General features: G+C 36.4%; 1 protein-coding gene across 2 annotated transcripts in view; it reads left to right on the top strand.

Annotated features, from left to right (window-relative positions):
- Window positions 1–19,534, top strand: part of LOC135681562 (voltage-gated delayed rectifier potassium channel KCNH4) — an 80,911-nt gene extending 61,377 nt beyond the window's left edge. For both annotated transcript variants that reach the window (XM_065196098.2, XM_065196099.2), the window contains 7 exons: window positions 5,972–6,361; window positions 8,640–8,853; window positions 9,589–9,768; window positions 10,589–10,788; window positions 13,657–13,906; window positions 14,544–14,743; window positions 15,654–19,534. In XM_065196098.2, the coding sequence (XP_065052170.2) occupies window positions 5,972–6,361; window positions 8,640–8,853; window positions 9,589–9,768; window positions 10,589–10,788; window positions 13,657–13,906; window positions 14,544–14,743; window positions 15,654–17,411 (3,192 nt within the window). In that variant the 3' untranslated portion in view covers window positions 17,412–19,534. The remainder of the gene's footprint in view (window positions 1–5,971; window positions 6,362–8,639; window positions 8,854–9,588; window positions 9,769–10,588; window positions 10,789–13,656; window positions 13,907–14,543; window positions 14,744–15,653) is intronic.
- Window positions 19,535–21,335: the final 1,801 nt, after the last annotated feature.

Here is a 21,335-nt window from a genome sequence, read left to right as displayed (position 1 = left end):
ATTTTCTTAAATAACATGAAAGCATACATTGACATCATCTTCCAGAATTTCGCTCAGGTATGATCATCCTTTCATAAACATGTTCTCTTTTCCTTTAACATCACAAAAAGTGAAATATTTTATATACAAGAGGAGGCTTTGAGATCACGTCAGATTAAAAGGAACACTTGCTGACAAGGTGAAACATACCATGAATCCGTTTGTTTTGTTCCTCTTTTAGTCAAAAACAAACCATTTATAACTAAATAAGATCATAAAAATTGAGATTTGTAAGTTTTGACGTTTATGTTTGCTCTGGTCCGGTTAGGTTAGGTTAGGTTAGGTTAGGTTAGGTTATGTTAGGTTAGGTTAGGTTAGGTTAGGTTAGGTTAGGTTAAGTTAGGTTAGGTTAGGTTAGGTTAAGTTAGGTTAGGTTAGGTTAGGTAAGGTTATGTTAGGTTAGGTTAGGTTAGGTTAGGTTACGTTACGTTAGGTTACGTTAGGTTACGTTAGGTTACGTTAGGTTATGTTAGGTTAGGTTAGGTTAGGTTAGGTTAGGTTAGGTTAGGTTACGTTAGGTTACGTTAGGTTAGGTTAGGTTAGGTTAGGTTAGGTTAGGTTAGGTTAGGTTAGGTTAGGTTAGGTTAGGTTAGGTTAGGTTAGGTTAGGTTAGGTTAGGTTAGGTTAGGTTAGGTTAGGTTAGGTTAGGTTAGGTTAGGTTAGGTTAGGTTAGGTTAGGTTAGGTTAGGTTAGGTTAGGTTAGGTTATGTAAGTTTTTTCAGGGTGAATTGATGTAATGCTAGGTTGAATTTAGCTGAAATAGTTGCTATAATCATCCTAAATCTGGTTTTGATTGGTTATGTTGTGTTAGGAAATGTTAGATTAGCTTCGTTATACTAGACTTTGAGCTTAGAAAATTTGGCGGTTGCACAGTTAATTTCCGTTAGTAAGGCCAGTACAACACACTCACTTGACGTACATACAGCAAGTCTTGGTATTCCTGCAGAAGTGAATTTCTTTTGAGTACAAATACAACACAGTGCAGCTGAATTTATTTTGAGTACGCCCGGGCCAAATACGTGTAATCTTTATAGCCATCTAAAGGATTATTCAGCTGGACAAAGCCTTTCAAAGGGCTTTTCATAAGGTCATAGCTTGATGAAAGCTGATGTGATAGGAGCTGTCTCTTGCTTTAGCCTATCCTTTTTCTTTCTGCGAGATTAAAGTGAACGCTTGCTCTAAAATATCACAATGTTGTGTTTCTTGACGTCTAGAAGGCATATTTAATTGTTTCCAAAAATTGAACCTGTTGCATGCCTTTTCAATTTGTTAAGCCTAGCAAATTGTTTAAGGCAAAGCCTCTACTGATGAATTAGCATAGCGAGTTTTTGGAGGCCTATATGCTTTCCTGACGCTATAGTAATCCAAATCTCCTGCATGTAACCACCGCTGTCATAACTTTACCAGTAAGATTGATCCTTCTTGTTTAAGTTGACGGGATTGCTACACTAGCGGGTCTGGTACCCAGGGTAGGGCTAAGGGATGCCGGAACACATTTTGGGAGGCATTAGACAAATTGGCACCTTTTTATAGTAGTTTTAAATAATATGCAAAAACATTTATATCATACTTAGTTTGTGATTCTTCAAGAGGGCTACGAGAATGACAATAAAAGATGCCAAAGAGTCAGTCAACAGGCGTTTTCAACATAGAACCTTCAAGCATTTGAACATAAATCATAAAAAAACTAGAAAAGTTGGCATTCTTTAAGACTTCTGGCTTCTTGTTTTGAAAGGAAATTGTTGGAAGTTTCACATCTGCCATCAAACAAATGTTAAATCACTCGCTGTTAATTAAACTTAAGTTTCAACTCAAGAATTTATAGATATGTGCATAAATAGTGAGGGATGATAGAAAAATGGATTTTAAGCACCGAACATTGAAGTCCTCAAGGTATTACAAAAATGTTATTGGAGAGGGTATCCCCATGCTTCGAGTTTTTAAATTTCTTCTGAAAACAAGTCAAAGGAAGGCGTTAAGAAATCTGGCAAATATCAATTATGGTAATTTTGCTCTTGTGTTTTTTGTTGCGGCCACATCTTTAATTTTTAGCAAATAATTATTTCCAACTTTTTGATACTCATTGCCAGTTTCGTAAGGCATAGAGCAATCCTAATATTGAAGAGCAATTGTAATCTGCTAAGCTTTTTAATTTTACTTTGAAAAAAGTTTTATTTATATGTGCTTGATGTTTGTTTTTGAACCATCTAAATTAGATGAGCTCGGGAACTTGCGACAAAAAACGATTATAGGCACGTTTTTATTAAAAACAACAATCAATGATGATAGGAAGGATTACAAAAGTCGCTAAAACGCTAAGCCACAGCAGACAGAGATTTTTACATTAATGTTTTTTAATTCCCATTTAGAAACAGATTATTAATCTTGCTCTGTATTTAACGTTGTAAGCTCAAAACCCCGGGGTTCATATCAAATTTCATGTCAACAAGATCTTATCTTTAATCTACAGTTCTCTCAAGGGAACCAAAGCTAAGAGAATATCCTTTGAATTCTGGAATAGGCAAGCACTTTGTGACACCCTTCCAAAGAGGAGGAGGTTTTCTCCCCAGAAACAATTTAATCCAAGACTCACTTTCAGACTAATTTCAAGTTTGTTTTTTAGACTTCAATTTTTTCTGTCCTTCAGCCTAGTTAAATCAAGTGAAAAACTGTTCTAATGATTCTGTGCATGAAATTGCGTAAAAGCTTCGCATTTGCTCTTTAATTCTTGTTTCCATTTTTGTTTGGGACAGTTTCGTTCTTCTTCGGTTTACCTGAAATGATGGAACTATTTAGTTCCGGTTCCAAATTGTGCTTATTTCTGCTGTTAAAGTGGTCGTAATTGGAACTACTTGGCTAAGTAGTCGAAATTGGAACTACTTGGCTAAAGGGGTCGTAATTGGAACTACTTGGCTAAGTGGTCGTAATTGGAACTACTTGGCTAAAGGGGTCGTAATTGGAACTACTTGGCTAAGTGGTCGTAATTGGAACTACTTGGCTGAATGGTCGTAATTGGAACTACTTGGCTACGATTGCAAAAGCGTCTGACTTTTGCGCTGAAGAGTGGATTGCTGAGAAGATTTGATTCCAGCTAAGGAACTAAAACCATTCCGGCTAAGGAACGTATCCATTTAACAATTGGGTGTGCTTTGCCTGTCAGTCCGTTAATTCAGTCTTGTGAAAACGAGTCTCATTACAGTTCTTTATCTTTTTACTCAAATGTATAAAGTGAATTTTAGACTGAAAACAGGCTGGTACAAGTACTAAATACTGTATCCCCGGATTCATGAGGCTCTGGTACCCAGGGTACAAATCACTTTATAGTTGAAATCGGTAAATCCTTACTCAAAAGTGAATTGCACCTCGATAATATGGAAAGTACTTTCGTTCAGGTAATTTACGTCGCTAAGAAGTTCGTTTCACTTTTCGGGTTTACCCACAGCTCAAGTTTTAAAAATTTTCCTACACAACAATGATTTTTCCGAAAATCCGTCAAATTTTGAAACCAGAGAGGACCACGCCCCCCGGTTACGCCCCCAGCCCCCAGTTTTTAACAGTTTTTTTGTCCATGCCAAATTAACGGGGTTTTTGGCCCTCTATTTAGGGGACAATTGTCTCTACGGTCCCAATGTGACATCTTTGTTTAAAACAGTAGACCGTTTGTTTAAAATAGAAATCCTTTTTCTAATAATACAAAGGCTTGATCCCCCGGTTCAATTCAACTTTACTGTTTGCTTTTTTCAAAGCCATTTCGTAATTTATTGAATATAAAAGTGGGCAGTTTTGTTAAACCAGTAGGTGTGTTTATGAGCGGTTGAGTTGCTTTTAAAACTGGATGATAGATTGCTCAATACCCTTGTGTCTTAACCATACAGTGCCGTCGGAACGAAGTTCATATTTGGGGGGCTGCCAATTGTTTTCCTTCTCATTTAGTACATTGTTATAAAGGAAACATACTACAGTTTGACAATTATTGCGGGGCTCCAACCGCCCTGGCGTGAAACAAGCTGCCTCCTCAAGCTATTCTTCTTCTATCAAGAAAAACAGATCATTTAGTGGCAGGAACTCTTGTTTACATTCAAATGATAGATTTTGAGGTTATGACCATCCATGTTTCATTGTATTTCGCCACATCCTAACACGTGCCTGACATGTAAACTGCGAACAAAAGTTTCAGCAGCTGCATATTTTAGGTTTTTAGCTGTTGGGCTAAGTCAACTATAAAGTATTTAATCAGATTAGAAATGTCTTTGCTTTTTTGACTCACCAGTTTCCCTTCAATCGTTATCTCCATTTGCTAAAAAGGAGTAAGTGCCGGCTGACTCTCCATTCCATCTTAAAGTTCTGCTTCTGTTGTACAGATTATTGTGCTTATGAAATGGGTAATTAAATTGTCACTGTCTTTTAGAAAAGAATAGGTTTTCTCTCCGAAAATGTTTTCTCTCCGAAAATGTTTTCTCTCCGAAAATTAGAAAAAATGTTTTCTCTCCGAGTGCCAACTCATGGTTTACAATTTTTACAATAATTGTTTCGCCTCTTTCGTTTATTTATTAAAAGCAACGTATAGCCATCATTGTTTTATTGTTGAATTTCATTTGTCGAGCTTCTGTTCTTTGAAACATTCCTGTCAACCAGAATAATGTTTGCACATTGAGGTGACTTTTAACACACAAACTTTTGGGGGAATTCCCTACTAAGGGTCTAAAATTTCTTTTTGTTCCACGATTCCCTACTAACAACTACAGAATTATTTTAAAATTAATTTTAATGGTATCTGTTTACAGTCTCTTTTTGTTGTTTTGGTAATGTTTGTTTCATCTAATTTGTGCTATGATTATTTCCATCGTCTCCATAATGATCAATGGAGAATTTTCACCCTTTTTGTTCTCGTTCTTGCTCTCAGTAGAGTCCGAGTAAGAATAGGTTCTTTTTCATCAAATCTCCACAAGTAGGAATTCCTTATAAGATCACCATTTGTTGCATTTAAGATTCAGGCTAAAGCCGTCAACTCTTGTGAACTGCAACTCCTTTTTTTTCACTTGATTTTTACACTGATATTAAATTTCTAAATGACATAAATGCAGTGTGACGTAAACATTCAATAATAATGAAGGAATAGTCTTTGATGGTTAAAACGGATTTTGTTGAGATTGAATGTAATGCATGATAAGTTTAATCATAGAACTGGAGAGCGTTTTGAAAATGGGGGCACACCCTCTAGTACCTACGTCTTTCCGATTAATATCAGAAACACAAATCGAGTCATTATGAACGAGGACAATAGAGTTCTAAAGTGACACGTGACAAGAAACAATTTTTATAATTTTTGGATTTTGGACCTCATAAAATGAAAGAACACTATGAAATACTCCCAAGTATACAAAATCTACTTAGTAAAACAAAAATCGGATGATATATGGCCTATATTCCTTACGGATTTCTGTTGTTTTAGCTCTGTTCATAAAGTTGAGAAAGAGCCTGTGCTCATCTGGCCGTATCTCTGACAATTCGTAATACCCTCAAATGATTTCTCCTATTTAGCGGTATTTCGCGATGTTTTTCAAGTAATGGGATCAAAATTCAAGATTTCTAGATATACATTTTAATGACGTCATCATTTAAGTGCTCTCTTCATGAAATATTTCAATTTGTCCATTGTTACCAAAATAATTGTTCACGACCTTCTTTTTGCCCGATTTCCTTGCTACAAAGCACATTTTTGCAGTACTGAAACAGACATCGCTTCAAAACTGTCATTGAGTCATTTATTATAATTCAATGTGATTAAAGGTCTCCATCTTCGCCATTTTTGCATCTGTATTAAACATTCAATCATCAATATTCAAGATGCTCGCGTGTCACCTGCGGAAAGTAATCACCTGCGGGACCAGCTTATCGACTTGTGAACGAAACTATCTCTCTCTTGTTTCAGGTTGGAGAGTCATCGTCGTTTATCCCGCAGTACAAATTAGAGAACGCAAAACTACCAAAATTCATGATTCTCCATTTCGGAAGACCGCGTTTGATTTGGGACTGGATAATTCTGGTACTGGTGTGCTATATTGCCATTATGGTGCCATTCAACGTAGCCTTTAAGGCTCACGACCACCGAAAAGAGCTTATAATTGCTGACTGTATTGTTGAAATTTTCTTCATCGTCGACATTTTTATCAACTTTCGCACCACTTATATTGATAAAAAGTCAGGTCGAATTATAACACAGAAGAAGATGATTGCACTGCATTATCTCAAAAGATGGTTTATCGTCGACTTTTTGGCTGCTCTTCCCTTTGAGGCACTGTATTTCATTGATCATTCTTGGGTAAGTATAGTCATGCTTACCATCTCTTACTAATAAATCGTTATCAATCTCGTGCTAGTTTGAATTGAAATAGTTTTCTTTCATAAGAGCTCAAATAAGATGGCTAGCTTAAAATGAAACCGAATTAGCCTCCGACTTTGACAGCAGTAGCTCATTTCTCTAATTTTTGCTCAAAATGTAATCAATTTTAAACTCAAATCCAAGCGGCTTTGAAATTTACTGAACTGTCTGCCTTTTCCTTTGCTTAACCAATCCTTAAACTGACAGTTAAATGCTTGATTTAACAAAGGAAAAGGCAGACAGTTCAGTAACTTTCAAAGCTGCTTGGATTTGAGGCACTTTATATCCGTGATTTACGCATTGATAACTTGATACTAGATACTTAGGGGTAGAAATGATAATAATAATAATGATAATTTGATAATCAGAGATGACACACCATCGTACACTCGTCCAAATGATTGTATAAGACAATCAATGTAAACAGTTTGCATAGCAACTATTCAAAACGTTCTTATACACCGTTCGTACCCAGTCTCTAGGAATGATATTTCGACATGTTTGTCTGCTATAGAGCAATGATATTGAAAATAGTATGTCAGAGTTTACAAACAAGATCCTTAAAGACAGAGAGATGACTCGAAAAGGCTAACCCCCTCAATGACGAAACATCCTGCTTGTCTGCACTACATAGAGCTGTCTCTCTACCCCTACTATTGGTGTTTCTATCTCATAAAGCAGCTCTTTACACAGGTGTCATCCCTCCCCATTTGTGTTTTCTCTTCTAAGCCTGAAATGACTGTTTTGCTCCAACCATAATCTGTAACAATGTTCAAATGGTTTCATCAATGAATAATTCAAAAGAAAGACCATTGTAGGCGCATGATCAGCTTGACTTTAGCGTGACTAACTATTACACTTCCTCCGCAAAATTTCAAGCTGTTGCATGTGCTTAAAACATTCTCCATCAGCTAAAATACTGTGTGTGCGCGCCCCTAATATTTAAAAGCAATCATGTGTCGTTTTTTTCTCAAGTATGGTGTTGTTCATTTACAATCCGATCAACCAATCAGTACCGTAGGAGGCACCATGAGAAAAATAGAAAAAATTAGGGTTGTTCATTGAAAGTAAAAGATTTTCACAACGTTTAGGGGGCTCAAACCCCCGTTAGAGCCAACGTCACAGAAGCAGTTATAATGAAAGATGGGAACAAGAGATGAGTTTGACATAGTTCCCCACAATCTAAAAATGCAGTAAGAGACATCCTTGCTTGGAAGAGCGATGGCAACTCTAGATGCTATCTTTAGCAAAAGAATTATCCCCGCAACCCTATACTAGTGAATAGAGCAAGTAGACAGTATTTGAAATAGTTTTTCTTTTGTTATAACCCTGCTCCCCTCCTCTACCCTTAACATTATAAATAGCAAAAGAGGACTAACAGAAAGAAGCCTTTTTCATAGTTCGTCAAACAATGCTGGTTTAAAGACAATTCAGTTTCTATAACTTCAGTTTAAGTTTCTAAACCATAGCATTTTTGTGCATTTGAAACAGATGTAGTTCAAAGGCCAATCACTATTTTCGTTAAGATAATACCTTCAAGGGAAAAAATTGCAGCTTGATTCTAGAACTTTTGGATAAATAAAGAATTCTAGCTGGAAATTCTACTTTATGTCAAATCCGCTGTCTAGTATTTGCCCTGTAGTTAAATCCCTTATAAATTGCTCACCAAGGAAATTGAGCATCTCTCCTGGTTAGCTAGCTTATTACCTGAGCAAAAGCGCGAACCTAGATTGTACATTAAGAGAGCTGTCTTTTCGAGTGGCTGATCTTGAGTTTCCTGTTAATCTCATTACTGCAATAATAAAACTTCAGGTAACTGCAAAAAGCATTGCATTATAGGTCCAGTAAATAGAAGCACAAATCATTTGCTCCCTTTCTTGGCAGAATGGCCCTTATAGCAAGGAGGGTCTCCAAGAGATTTTTGGGAACAAGGGAACATGGCAATAAATGGTACAGGAACATAGGAACAAATTAAATTTTCCATTGGGAACATGGGAACATTATTACTAGTTTAAGGAAACAGTGGACCATTGTTATTAACGAGAACACAGGAACAAGTACCCTCCCCCCTTGGAGACCCTCAGCAGGCTTTACAAAACATCTCAATTTCAAATCTAATACAGCCTAATAATAACCCTCCTGTATACCTTTGCCTGGCACCAAATTATTTGAAATGAACGGCAAGATCTTAACACCAGCCTCATTTCTTTTATTAAAGGGCTTTCTTGTATCCCTGTTAAAAACCGGTCGTCTGTTGCGGTTATTTCGCATTGCACGCAGAATCAGCCGTTACATTGAATACACTGCAGCGCTGCTTGGTCTCTTGATGTTCTCTTTTGCAATGCTTGGTCACTGGTTTGCCTGTGTCTGGTACGTCATTGGCTATGAAGAGTTTAAGAAGAATGAGGTAAACGGATGGTTATATGGCCTAGGTAAGTTAACTGCAAGACTTACAAATTACAAATTACAAATTTTTGTTTGAGAGGGGGGCAGCCCTGATAAATTTGTGTAACAATAGCTATATTTTACAGCATAAAAATATTTTCCTATGTTGCTAAATTTTTTTGGGGGGAGGGGGCTCCTTGTATCTCGGTTATTGACAACCATCCATACCAATGATAAGATGATGGAAAGTTGTTTTCTCTGAATCCGTTTGTAAGGGGTTAATTCAAAACGATTGAGAAACATTATGTTTTGCATAATATTTGGAATCCGCTGCTAAAAGAACAATGTTTACGTATATTTCGTAACCTATTTGGCAGTGCTCTGACCAATTTAATTTTAGTCAATTCGTATGAATCAAATGACAACTGATCTTTAAAATGTTTACAAAATTCAATAAGCCACACCTGATAATTTCTTTGTAATAAAGGCATATTTTTATGTCAATTAGTTAATGTCCTTCATTTTTGAATTGTTAAAAATTTTCAACTCGTTTACTTTTTTCTTGTGTTTTTGATGACCTGTTGCTCGCTGATGATCAGAATATTCAAACACACTGCATACTAAATCCTTGAATTTCTGAAGTTAAGTTGTTTTACTCTGTGATCACTTCTGGGTCAACGCAGGTATCATCTCCTTTTGTTCACAAAATCACGATTTGACGCAATTATCAATATTTCATTACCTTTTTTGCGATAATATCAGGTTTTATAAATTTCCCTTAGGTGAGCAGATGGGAAAACCATATGTGAACAGCAGCCTTGCAAGTGGTCCTTCAAAGGGAGAAGCCTACATAAGCTCGCTATATTTCATTCTTACAAGTCTAACAACTGTTGGGTTTGGAAACATTGCTCCAAACACAGCTGCAGAGAAAATATTTTCAGTTGTTGTGCTTCTGTTAGGAGGTGATAAAGATTCTTCCTTTTGACTTTCTTTTCATCTTTACCATTATTGTTAGCAGCTGTGAGCCACGAAGCCTATGACGCACTTTCGGCTCCAGGCCCTAGCACATCCTATGCATTTTAAGCATTAAAGGACTACATTAACAAGGAATTGTCTAGTCTCCTAAACAGATGTGAGAGAAAGAAGTATGGATATTTAACATAGGACCAGCTGAAGACGACACAAAAAGAGACTGTCAAGCAAAAAAAGATCTGTTCTTTGACTTTTTCAGTATAAATATAATTAACGATCACTATGAAAGGTAGTTGATATCTGAATTGCAAGTATGAAATTATTTTCTACATCATTACGCCACTGTAACGTACTTTTATCGTACGTTGGCAGACTACCACTCTGAATCTCGACAGTCTCAGGTTTCGCGATTCGGCCATTATCATATCATTTCATTTCATGTTCAAATTTTCATCCAGGAACAAGAAATCTGATAAACAACTACCCTACAGCTTTCTCTAATAACAATAGACAAGGGAATTAGTAAATCCTTGAAGGTATCTTAGTTCTTGCGAATGTTGTTTAAATTGAGGTGGTACGATTCTTACAAGAGCTACAACAGATTAAACCACCGCAACACAGATGACATCTAGATAAAGTGATACTAGTAATTAGGACCCTATCTCTGTCTTAGGATAAAGCAGTTGATTGCTGTTTCTCGAGTGAGACAGGTAACACTTGCTCATTATCTTTTCCCATCTAATTCTGATGCTGTGTAATCTTAGATATAAAATTTAAGCTGCAGTTTCATCTTGCTAATCTTTGTTCCAGCTCTTATGCAGTCAGCTATCTTTGGTAACATGACAGCCGTAATACAAAAATTATATGCTGTGAGGGCGCGTTTCCATGCCAAAGCTGCAGAGATCAAGCAGTTTGTGAGACTACATAGAATCGAGAACGACCTTAAACGAAGAATAGAAGACTTCTTCCTCACACATTGGTCTGTTAGCAAAGGAGTTGATTCGGATGAGGTATGCTGTAAAAGATATTCTATGTTTTTGCAGTTTTATATCCTAAGTTGCGATATTTACCCAGAACTGGGCTCGTAAAGAAAATCTCTGATCCACCAAAACTGTCTCCTTAAAAACATCTAGCAACTTCAAAAAGTGAACATATTTCTACAATTGTTGCATTGGATATAAGTTTCAGGAAAATGTTCTTAACTAAACACTTCCGAATTTCATATTTATATTATTTTTAATTATTTTTCTAAAATATTATCCAGGTCCAAACTTTGTTAAATTACTGTCTACCGGCCTGTCGTGCTCTATACCGTTTAGGCAAAGCCGTGTGCGCTTTTAGTGTATAGAATGGGACAGTTCTAAGTTGCTACTCCAAGTTTCACGCTTAATGCTATCACAGGCAACTGGTCAGAACTTATGCTTGAAGGTAGCAAGGTTTCAAAGAATTCAACGTAAAAAAGATGCAGATTTCCTAAAAGGCACTGAGTCTGAGCATTTATAGTTGGGACATCACCTATGTTTCCATTGGCTGGATTATACAATGGGCTATTGTCACATGTTCAAATTGCCGTTCGGACTAAGGTTTTCACCTTCTTGTATAGATTCCTTGCATACATCTTGAGTGAGTATCATTCAATATAGGTTTGGCTGCAAAGAATTTCTACACTCTGTCTTCATGATACGAGATTCTATAAAGAAGAAACCCTACTCTCAGGCTGAATATTAAGGCAAAATATTTAAGATGGCCCATCATGCTTTAGCTTTATTTCCAAATAAGTCAAAGATTGGAAACTTTCAGATTTTTCAAGCTAGACTCGCATTTCTTTGGTATATTAAAACATTTCTGTAACTAATAAATTTTATTTTCCAATGAAATCGTTTTTTCACATTTTTTCATAAAGCATGGAAGACATTCTGAAAGCGCGTCTCTTTCTTTGATATGCAAAACAGCTGCATCAGTAGCGGTGTGACCGTGCCATTTGTATGCACAAATGCCATGATTCCCATACGAAAATGAATTGGATCAACGAATGTGAATTATTCATCATGTGCAATCAGTTAAAAAGCTAATTCTTCAAATTTGATGACGTTCCAAGCAAAAAAATTATTTAGAGTAATCTAGTTCAAATGGAAGCCAGTTTATTTGGATTTCAATCTTTTATTTTGCTTACTAAAATGATATGCTTGACGAATGGACGAATTTTTTAAGACCATCTTAAAGATATGTGTGTTCGGAGAAATCTTGTTTGGATTCTCATGAATTTATGATGAGAAAAAGAATGAAATCAGCTTTGTTTTTCGAAAACTGATTTCCGAATTCGAAATCAAGCCATTCTTATAGGTTAACAGCTTTTAATATTGGGTATTTCCCCGTCCAGACCCCCTAAAAAGAGCACAATCTTATGAATATAAGAGATCTGTTCATAGGGAAATACCCAACTGTACATAGGGAAACGTTCGCACTCATCAAATTTATGCTTCATTGCAACCACTTCTTGGCAGTAGCTACAATTATGTGCAATAAGACTTTGGTATAGTAAATATCAAGGGCCCAATACAATATAAACAACAAATGCTGTGCATTTTCATCTTATTCAAATCTTAAGTTTACTACCAATCAGTATTGGCTTAAACATCGTCTCTACTTTCTCCGTTAAAAAGAAGTCAAACCACAATCCTTGTCATCTTAACTCCTACAGTCAATACAACTTGAGGAAAAATTCCTGCAAACAAATTATGAGAAAACTTGGTTTTCCTAAAAGGTTTGCTTTCACAGTCCAAAAGATTAGAATTCTGATCCTTAAGCCTCTGCGTATGCTTAATTTGCGATGTTTAGAGAGACAAAACTGATTATGCGGTAATGACTCTTCAAAAAATCTGATGTATTGCGAAATTCTTGGAAAGCACAAGAAAAAGTTTTAATTCCATTTATAGAAGTTGTATTGTTCTTTACCTTTATATAGCTTTTGGAAGCTTTGATACTATACATCATATTTTCGCCCTAATGAAGATTTTAAATAAAGAAAGCGAAGAGTTTACAATCTACATTAAAACCTGAATTCCTATAATTTCAGGCAGAGTTTTCTTACTCAGATTTATCCATGGTGTCAGATAAATTTAAGCTTTAAGAAAGTCAGCCTAGCCTTTCTTATCCTCGCTTATCAATTTCTGGGAACAAACATCTCATTACTTTGCATAATGTAGAATCTTGTGAAGAACGGCAAATTATTAGGGCAACTTGGGCTTCTCCTTCAGAATTGGGAAATTATTTATCACAAGTTGGGCTCCCTTTGGTTTGACTACTGTGCACTGTAAAGATACATTATTAATTAAACAAATTTTGTAAACTAAAGCTTTTCATCTGACACTCCTCAGAGTTTAAAACGTCAGAACATAAACCGAAAACTCTACGCTAAGAAATATATATACCCAGTTGTGGATCGAAATAGGCCAATCAGAAACACGAGCGCATGACTGTTGAGGTTGACCAATCAGTGCCGCTTGCCTATTGAGAATGTTACCAATAGAGTCCAAAGGTGAAAAAAAACTCCTTTTGTCTACACAGTAGCGGTTTTTTTGTGCCTATGTAGATAGATTCCAAAACTGTTAAGTGGAACGACGATCGGGCTTTACCAATAATCCGAAACATGTCGCCATTATAGTTTTTTGCACAATAAACAAATTTTCCTTTCTTCTTGTGCTACATTTTCTTATGTTCATGATTATAAATTATGATTATGAATCGGGAGGGTCATTATTTTATTTCTTTTCTCAAATCAATTCACGTAAGAATTAAATGTTGTTTGACCTTTCATATTGAATGTCAAATCGATATATTTTGGTTTTTACACAAATTTCTCTTTGTATCGTTTACAGATGCTGGAATCGTTCCCCAGTGAACTACGAGCGGATATCTGCCTGCATATATACAAGAATTTCTTAAGCTTGCCATGTTTTTCGGATGCAAGCAGAGGCTGCTGGAGACTGCTATCGCTAAAAGTGAAACGGGCCTACTTTGGACCTGGTGAACTGATCCTAAAGGAAAGAGATGCAATTGACGCTATCTTCTTTGTTAACAGCGGTACCATTGAAATTGTCCAGAAAGAATGCATCGTCGCTATTCTTGGTTAGAACCCATTCTCTTTTTTGCATATTCAAAGGGAAGTCAAATAATATGGGGCAAATATCTATTCTTTTTTGAATGAAAAAGAAAATGTCTGGGGCAAACTGCAGCTATACTTTTTCAGTGCAATATATCATGTAAACTGCAATCTAATTTAAGTCTAGGAGAACCAAAGTTTTAAAAATTTTCTAAGACATCATTATATGCACGCATCTACTAAAAAAGAACACTGGAAGCTGACCAAAGACAATATTTTTTAAAAGTGGTTAATATAAAGCATAGTGAAACAGTCATTTTCTGGAATGTTTATCCAAGATCATAATTTTCAAATTATTTTAGGTTATCTTTAGTGTTGAAGAAAATGATAAACTGTATATTCCCTACTGAAATCACCCCCCCCCCCCCCCACAGCTCTGGTCAATACTTCTTTCAATATGACGATGCAAAACTTAAATGGTGCCCTCTGATTGGCTGAATCACACAAAAATGTATACAAAACATCTGATTACGGGCAAAAATCTACCTTTGCTGCTTCTAGCCACATGATTAATCAGTTACCTAGTACTTTTCCTGGGTATGGTCTGGGGTTTCTCCAGACTCACAACTTAATGCGAATCAAATGTCATCATTTGAATTTTAGGATCTGGAGATTTGTTTGGCGATGACGTCTCGCGCAGAGTGCCAATTCGTCGTTCAAATGGTGACGTCAGAGCATTGACTTATTGTGACTTGCTTTACTTGACAAGGGACAATTTTCTTGGTGTTATGCATCTATATCCAGACTTTGCTGAGGCTTTTTCACAAAAACTAGAAATGACTTTCAATTTAGGAATGAAAGAGGTAAGCAATCAATTCGAGTACTGAGCAGTAGCTGCAGAAGTGAAAATTCAATTTACAGGTGGGTGCGGGGGTATAAAACCTCTAAAAACAAGCAAATTTGGCGATAAATGACAAAATTTACCGGCAAAAGCAATAAAAACTTTTTTTTAAACTGCCAATTCAGCAAACGCCGTAGAGCTCTCGCCCCACCACCCCCTCCCACACACCCTTGCAATTTTTTACCCGAAAATAGCTGCCCTTCTTTCCATTATGATAACATGCAGGTGCAGGTTTGTATCGTTTATTTGAAGGTGAAAGCGTTAAAATTCGATTCAGTCCTCCTCTAGAATAGTAATAAGCACTCCACTGGAACCAGCCATCCCTTCTTGAATAAGCCCTCCTCTAAGCATCGTGTTTACAATGAGCCTTTCTCTTGAATAAACTCTCTCATTGTGTCGCCAGATGTTGGAAAGAGCAGCCAATTTAAAACAACTTCTTTAAACTTCTTTTTCTCTTTAGAGCATCTAGGTTTTTTTCAAGCATTTTACTATGTTCATACGAGCTTGCTTATTGTGTTCATTTTTCTAAAAAACTAATCTTGTTGCTTTAAAGATATTCTGCGTGATAAACAAGCCCCCTTTCGATCAAATTTTGAATAATTTTGAATTTCGAACAAGATCAAATTTTGCATAAGCTTTTTTGGATTACGCCCCCTCTCTATTAAGCTCCTATCCCTTTTTAGCATCGAGTTTTGAAGTATAATTATTTCAATAAAGTTATTTCATATTATAAAAAGTGAAGCAAGTTTTCAAATTATTTTGAAAATGTCTGTAAGTGTTTCACAAATAGCTGTATGTGGTAAATATTTCTAAATCTAAGAAGGTAGATATCATTTTCTCAGCATCTAAGACAATTATTTTCAATTTCCAAGAGAGACCTTTCGACGTGTGGAGCACTGGATTCAATTATCGAAGGAGACGAAGAGGAGGAAGAAGTGATGTCCGAATCAGCTGATGATGACCTCCAAGAAGAGACTTCGTTGCTACCAGATGCTTCCTCTCCACCAAGCCCTGGTCTTCCACTTTGGCAGCAACAGCTTAGAAGCCGAGAACGGGGACTTAGCAACCCGATGCCTGCCTCGCCGTCGCTCGAGGAGCGGTTGATGAGGATCACTAGTGACAGCAGCATTGACGAATCCACAAAAGAAACATTAGAAATAGAACGGGAATTCTCTTGCCAATCAAACGACAACGACTGGTCATTTAGAGACGGCACAGATGATATTGATGGACAAAATAGCAGTGAGCTAGGCCAAAGATTTGTTTTGCCAAAAAGCGAGGTAAGCATTTCATCTAAGAGTGAAGAGAAACCTCATTATGAGGGGTTTAGCGAAACATCTTTTTTTGATGACAAAGATGAAAAAAATCCATCCAAATATTTATGCACAGTAGCAGACATAGAATTGACGGAGAGCAACAGAAATAGTTACGTAGATTCTTGTGACCAGGCAGCCAATATTGAGAAGGATATCGATTCATTAGCAACCTCACAAACTCTACTGATTGCGACAGACGATGATGAACTTCAGGTCAATGAAACATATAGAGCTGTCGAAAACCACGTACAAAGTAAAAAGGACAGTAGCATTTACTTGGAAAGAACTGAGCCCAATAACATAATTGTTAACACGTTGCCAAGGCTTTCTTGTCGCAGAGAACGATCAAAGCATCGGTATAGCTTACCAGAGCTTTCTGGTGAGAACTGCAGTAGAAATGAGGTATCTTCTTCAGAAAAGACAATCGATGTACACAGAAGCGCGTCAATGTCAAACCCAAGGAGAAAGCAATGTAGTGTCTTTAGGCGACCGCGTATTAACAAGGATTATACAGAGTATTTTGAGACATTACCAGAGGATAATGTACCTGACGTTTCGTTTACTGAAAACATTCTTGACGATGGAACTAATACTACAATATTAAGTGATAAACGAAGAAATTCATCGGACATGTCCTGGGATATGCTATGTCCGGCTTTCGAGGATGAAGAATTACAATCTGTTACCCAAATTGAAAATGGCGAGTGTCATGACGATTCCCCAAGGGTTGATGTAAATGATCTGACATTGCCCAAAGCAAATATTGAAAGACTGAGCTCGGGTATTTTCTCGAGGGAGTTTTCAGATTCAGATTCAGACAGAGAAAGTGATTTTTCAGGTAAGAGAAAACGGTGTAACAGCAGCAACAACGTTCGAAAAAACAGGCGCGGCGCCCGTGAAGTGCACTGCTACGCGAATAACGATTTGAACACATCGCGCCGCGTCTCCGAGCCGATATTCCCAATTGCCGCGCGAAGAATGCGAAAATCAATGGTTGACGGACAAACAATCGTCGAACCTTCGTTTGGCTCTGCTTTCATATCAGAAATGCACCAAGAACTGACGAAAGAAGTAAGATCAACTCGAAAATCGCTGGAAGGAATTGAGAAGGCGCTGTCGATATCCAGAAGTGGAAATGGACTTATTAACGTCGGATATCTCGCCAAAGATCTCGCAGAATCGAAGTCAGCGGTTAGTGACGTGTCAAACAAAATTGATCGTTTAAGTACTGATGTTATTGGCCTAAAAAAGGAGTTGAAATCTCTGACAGCCCTCGTTAGGTTGTTAATAGAACAGCAAGACTCAATGCGATGACATTTGCATATCATATTTTGGTACTAACAAGTATTTTTGGCTATACCTCAATTTGTGTTTAGGTTCAACAAGCTCTATCCATGTAGGCTATTTTGTAAACTCTCTTTGAACCATAACATTACTCCTTTTCTTGTATAAAACAAGTTGTATTCAACGATTTCCTAAATATTTCACAATGCCTGCGCGTTTGCCGAATAGTTGTAGCACAGACTAGAGACTGTAACTTCTATTCTGTGGTAGTGTGTACCCCTGAGATGTCAGCCTTCTGCCATGCAGAAATATCGTTGTAATTTTTATTTGGCTCTTTTCAATGTCTAAGAATAACTCAGGGAGTGAAGTTATACTCTGGTATACCAATAATTTGATGCGGGACAAACAAGCAAGTATCTTATTTGAGTACAGCAACATCCTTTTAGAATTTTACTGACGTATCACAGTCACGAGACAAAACTTCATAAGAATCATGTCTATATGCTTGGGTCAAGAATCTGAAACCTTTAAAAGAGTAAAGCATTTGCATATCGTAATATAAATATTCTTTGAAATTGGATTTCTTATTGCAATCACACAGTTTATCTTGATATTGTTCGTAAACAACCTTTTTGGAGGAGATTTCGTCTAGCCTACATAAGCCCTAAAGTAAGCTTCTGGTATCACTAAATACTTGTCACTAAGCTTCTTCACTCTTAAGTTCCCCTGGCGAAATAGCAAGCCTGCTATGAACATTCTTTCTAAAGCTAGTGACTGTCCCTAAACCAGTAGCAGCTATCATCCAGAAGTTTGCAATATCTAATCAAACCAAATACCTAGCTAAAGAAAATTCCTTGTCCCATTTATCCGAGTGTCATTTCACAATGGACTAATGGTGTCACGAGTTTTCGCAAAAAGATAATCCTTGGATGAGTTGGCAACCTAGTTTACCGGACTAGAGAATCATATGGTGAAGAAATTAGTCGCGCACTTCTTGCTTTCATTAAAGCTCGTGGTCCTGTCCCAAGGAAAATCTTGGTATTAAATATTTCGATAAATAACTACACAAATTGACGCAAATGATGTCCGGTAGCATTTTTGCCTATATTTGATAATTGTAATCTATAATGAAACTTTGCAATATTTAATTTTCACTAGAGTTATTGTTTATGGCTAATGTATTTTATTTAACTGTAAATTGTATATACCAATACGAAAACCTTGATGTTAGGAAATTGTTAGAATTAGCAAAATCCAAGGCTATAGTTTTAGCAGAGTCTCGTTTTGGCTTTGCCTTAGTGGTGAATGGATTCAAATTGTTTCAGTTTCATAATCATTATTTTAATGGTATTTATTTTTGCATGTCGAACCAGACGTCCTTTAATTGTAGCGAAAACATAACAGAGGTGGTCCACACATTTCAGTTACCCTGGCGAGCATCCATTTTGATTTGACGTAAATTGAAGCAACTTTGCCATGGGCAAAAAGCAACATTTTGTGTTTACTATGTTTAGCAGTTCTCGCTTAAGGAATATCCGATTGTTTCTCAAGTGGACATTTAGTCCAAGTATCTGTTGCAGGGACACCGATTATATCAAAACAAAAAATATATTTTAGGCGACATGTCATATGAATGCTGGAAAGGGTTTTCAAGTTTTAGAATGCCAATGGAATTTTAAGCTGTTTAACAATGGAATTGAAAATTAGTATGATATTGATTGAAATCTCCTGTCATGCATTCCTCTTCGTAGAGATTAGAGAAGGTGAAATTTTTGAGGCTCTCCTATCTTAGTGGAACTTCTCCTTTTGGTCTCTCTGAAAGTTTTAGAGGGGAGGTTTTTTATTACAAAGAATGATTCTAACAGGAGGTTTTTTATTACCCTTTGTTCTAACAGGAATGGCTCAGGCAACCTTTATTTCCTTCATTTTTAAAGCGAAAGACGTAAACAACACTTTTTACCAGTCCACCTCAGCTCCTTTGATCGGTTATCAATTTATTTTACCGCTAAGTAAATACGGCCTATGTTGTCGTATTTATTAGCTTTATCCATTATGTCATTTAATGTATTCTCGTTCATTCGACGTTTTATACAAATAAGAATTGATTAATTTATTCATACATACTAAATGGCAACAAATATTTACTACGGTGCTAGTTTAATGTTGTTTTTATGCATCTGTTGCAACCTTGAACCGTCAGTGTTGTCTTCAAATTTTTGTAGTAAGTAGCTGAAATTGGGGACTTGAGATGAGACAGAAATAATCTAATATTGTCAAGGAATGTTTCTCCAAGCCTAACGAGAGTAAAACCAAATCGAGGCTTATATAAACCGAAATAAAACAATATGCGAGTGCATAGTGCAACAATTAGTGTGAGAATTCAACGGACTTGTACAGTAGTTTAAGCAATAACTTTTAAACTTGATAGAATTGAAATGATGTGAAAGCCAAAAGCCTGTCAAGAAGAGCATTTATAGCAATCGATAAAACATAGTCTCTTTTAACATAATTTTTTTTAACCTGCTTACATCAACTTTTAAGTAGTCTTTAATTCAAACTCCTCCATACATGTAAATTTGACTTAATTGCCTAGGGGCGGCCCCAGTTGTCCATGGGGTGGTCACTTTAAATTTTCTATATAAGAATTTTCTTTGTAATCTAGTACTTTTGGGTGCCTGATTTAACAATAAACCTTTTTTATGCAAATTGGTTCAACTGACACATAGCAATTTCAAAAAAGGAATAAAAGAACAGACGTGTTTAAACTGTCTATTATAGTACATTCTAATTTACAGTGACTAGTGGTATCTTATATGCCCAACAGCAAGATTTAGTATTGTGATATTTTTGGGCCATATCAGCAACTTTTAGCTGATAATTTTGGCTGATTTTCTGACCTCCCCATACAAAAAACTTTGAGTGACTCCCCTGGGCGTATATGGACTTGTCAGTAACAAAAAGCGATGACACCCGGGCAATGTATATACCGAGCCTTTTGCATCGGCTACACTTTTTTCTTAAAGGAACCAGTAAATTTAAGTTCAGGCTGATTGTTCTTAATTTTTTCGGATTGTTCTTAATTTGTTCTTTAATTGAAAGGGTGTAAGTGTAAGCAGTGCGATTGCTAGCTTTTTCGCTCTAGGAGGGTGTGCAGGTGCAGGCCTCATTTGCCAACAAAGCGAATGAGACAATCATAATTTGCCGTCAAGTTTGAATATTCACCGAAAAAAACATCCAAACATGGCTAAAAATCTTTGTTTATGAGATAGGACGTTGTTCAAAATGGCATTTTACAGTAGCTCAGCCTCAACTTTTTCTTAATTTGTTGTTAACTTGAGACCAATTTTGAGACTCGTGTTCTTATAAAAAGAGTGTATGCCAATGATCAGTAAGCCGACTGTTACTAGATTCGACCGCATCTAATGCGTCTTGTTCCTCTTTCTTTCGAATAATGTCCAGTTCTTTTTTATTCTCAAGAATTTTATACACCTAGAAGAGATGCAAAAAATTTTGACATTGTCCAGTCATATTTCTGATGACATGCTAACATTTTTTCTGAAGTCAATCAAACATAACTCTGATATCACTTCCTGTTTCTAACGCTATACAAACATATTTCTGACGTCATAAGTTCATTCATTTTAATATAAGAAACAAAGGTCGATGTTGAGTACTTCAGTTTTTTAATGTTCTGGAAATTTCAATACTCATTGTTTCTTAAGAGTTTCTTAATTATGATGTCATGAATGATGTAATGAAATGTTCATGACCTTTTTTATCACGTCAAGAGATTCGCTTCCGTTCTGATGCTGTATTTAGATGTGGGAAATATATCGCCAATCATGTTCTTGGATTTTACAAAATTTCGTTATTCTCACTTTTATCACGATTTAATAGTTTCTTAATTTGTTTGATTCGAGTACTGAAGTTTCTTAATTTTTTCTGACCGTCCAG

Source organism: Rhopilema esculentum, chromosome 12 (genome assembly GCF_057945365.1).
Source record: "Rhopilema esculentum isolate cy_ngs chromosome 12, ASM5794536v1, whole genome shotgun sequence".
Classification (NCBI taxonomy): domain Eukaryota; kingdom Metazoa; phylum Cnidaria; class Scyphozoa; order Rhizostomeae; family Rhizostomatidae; genus Rhopilema; species Rhopilema esculentum.
The sequence above is the reverse complement of the archived record's forward strand: the minus strand, read 5'-3'. Positions and strand labels throughout refer to the sequence as shown.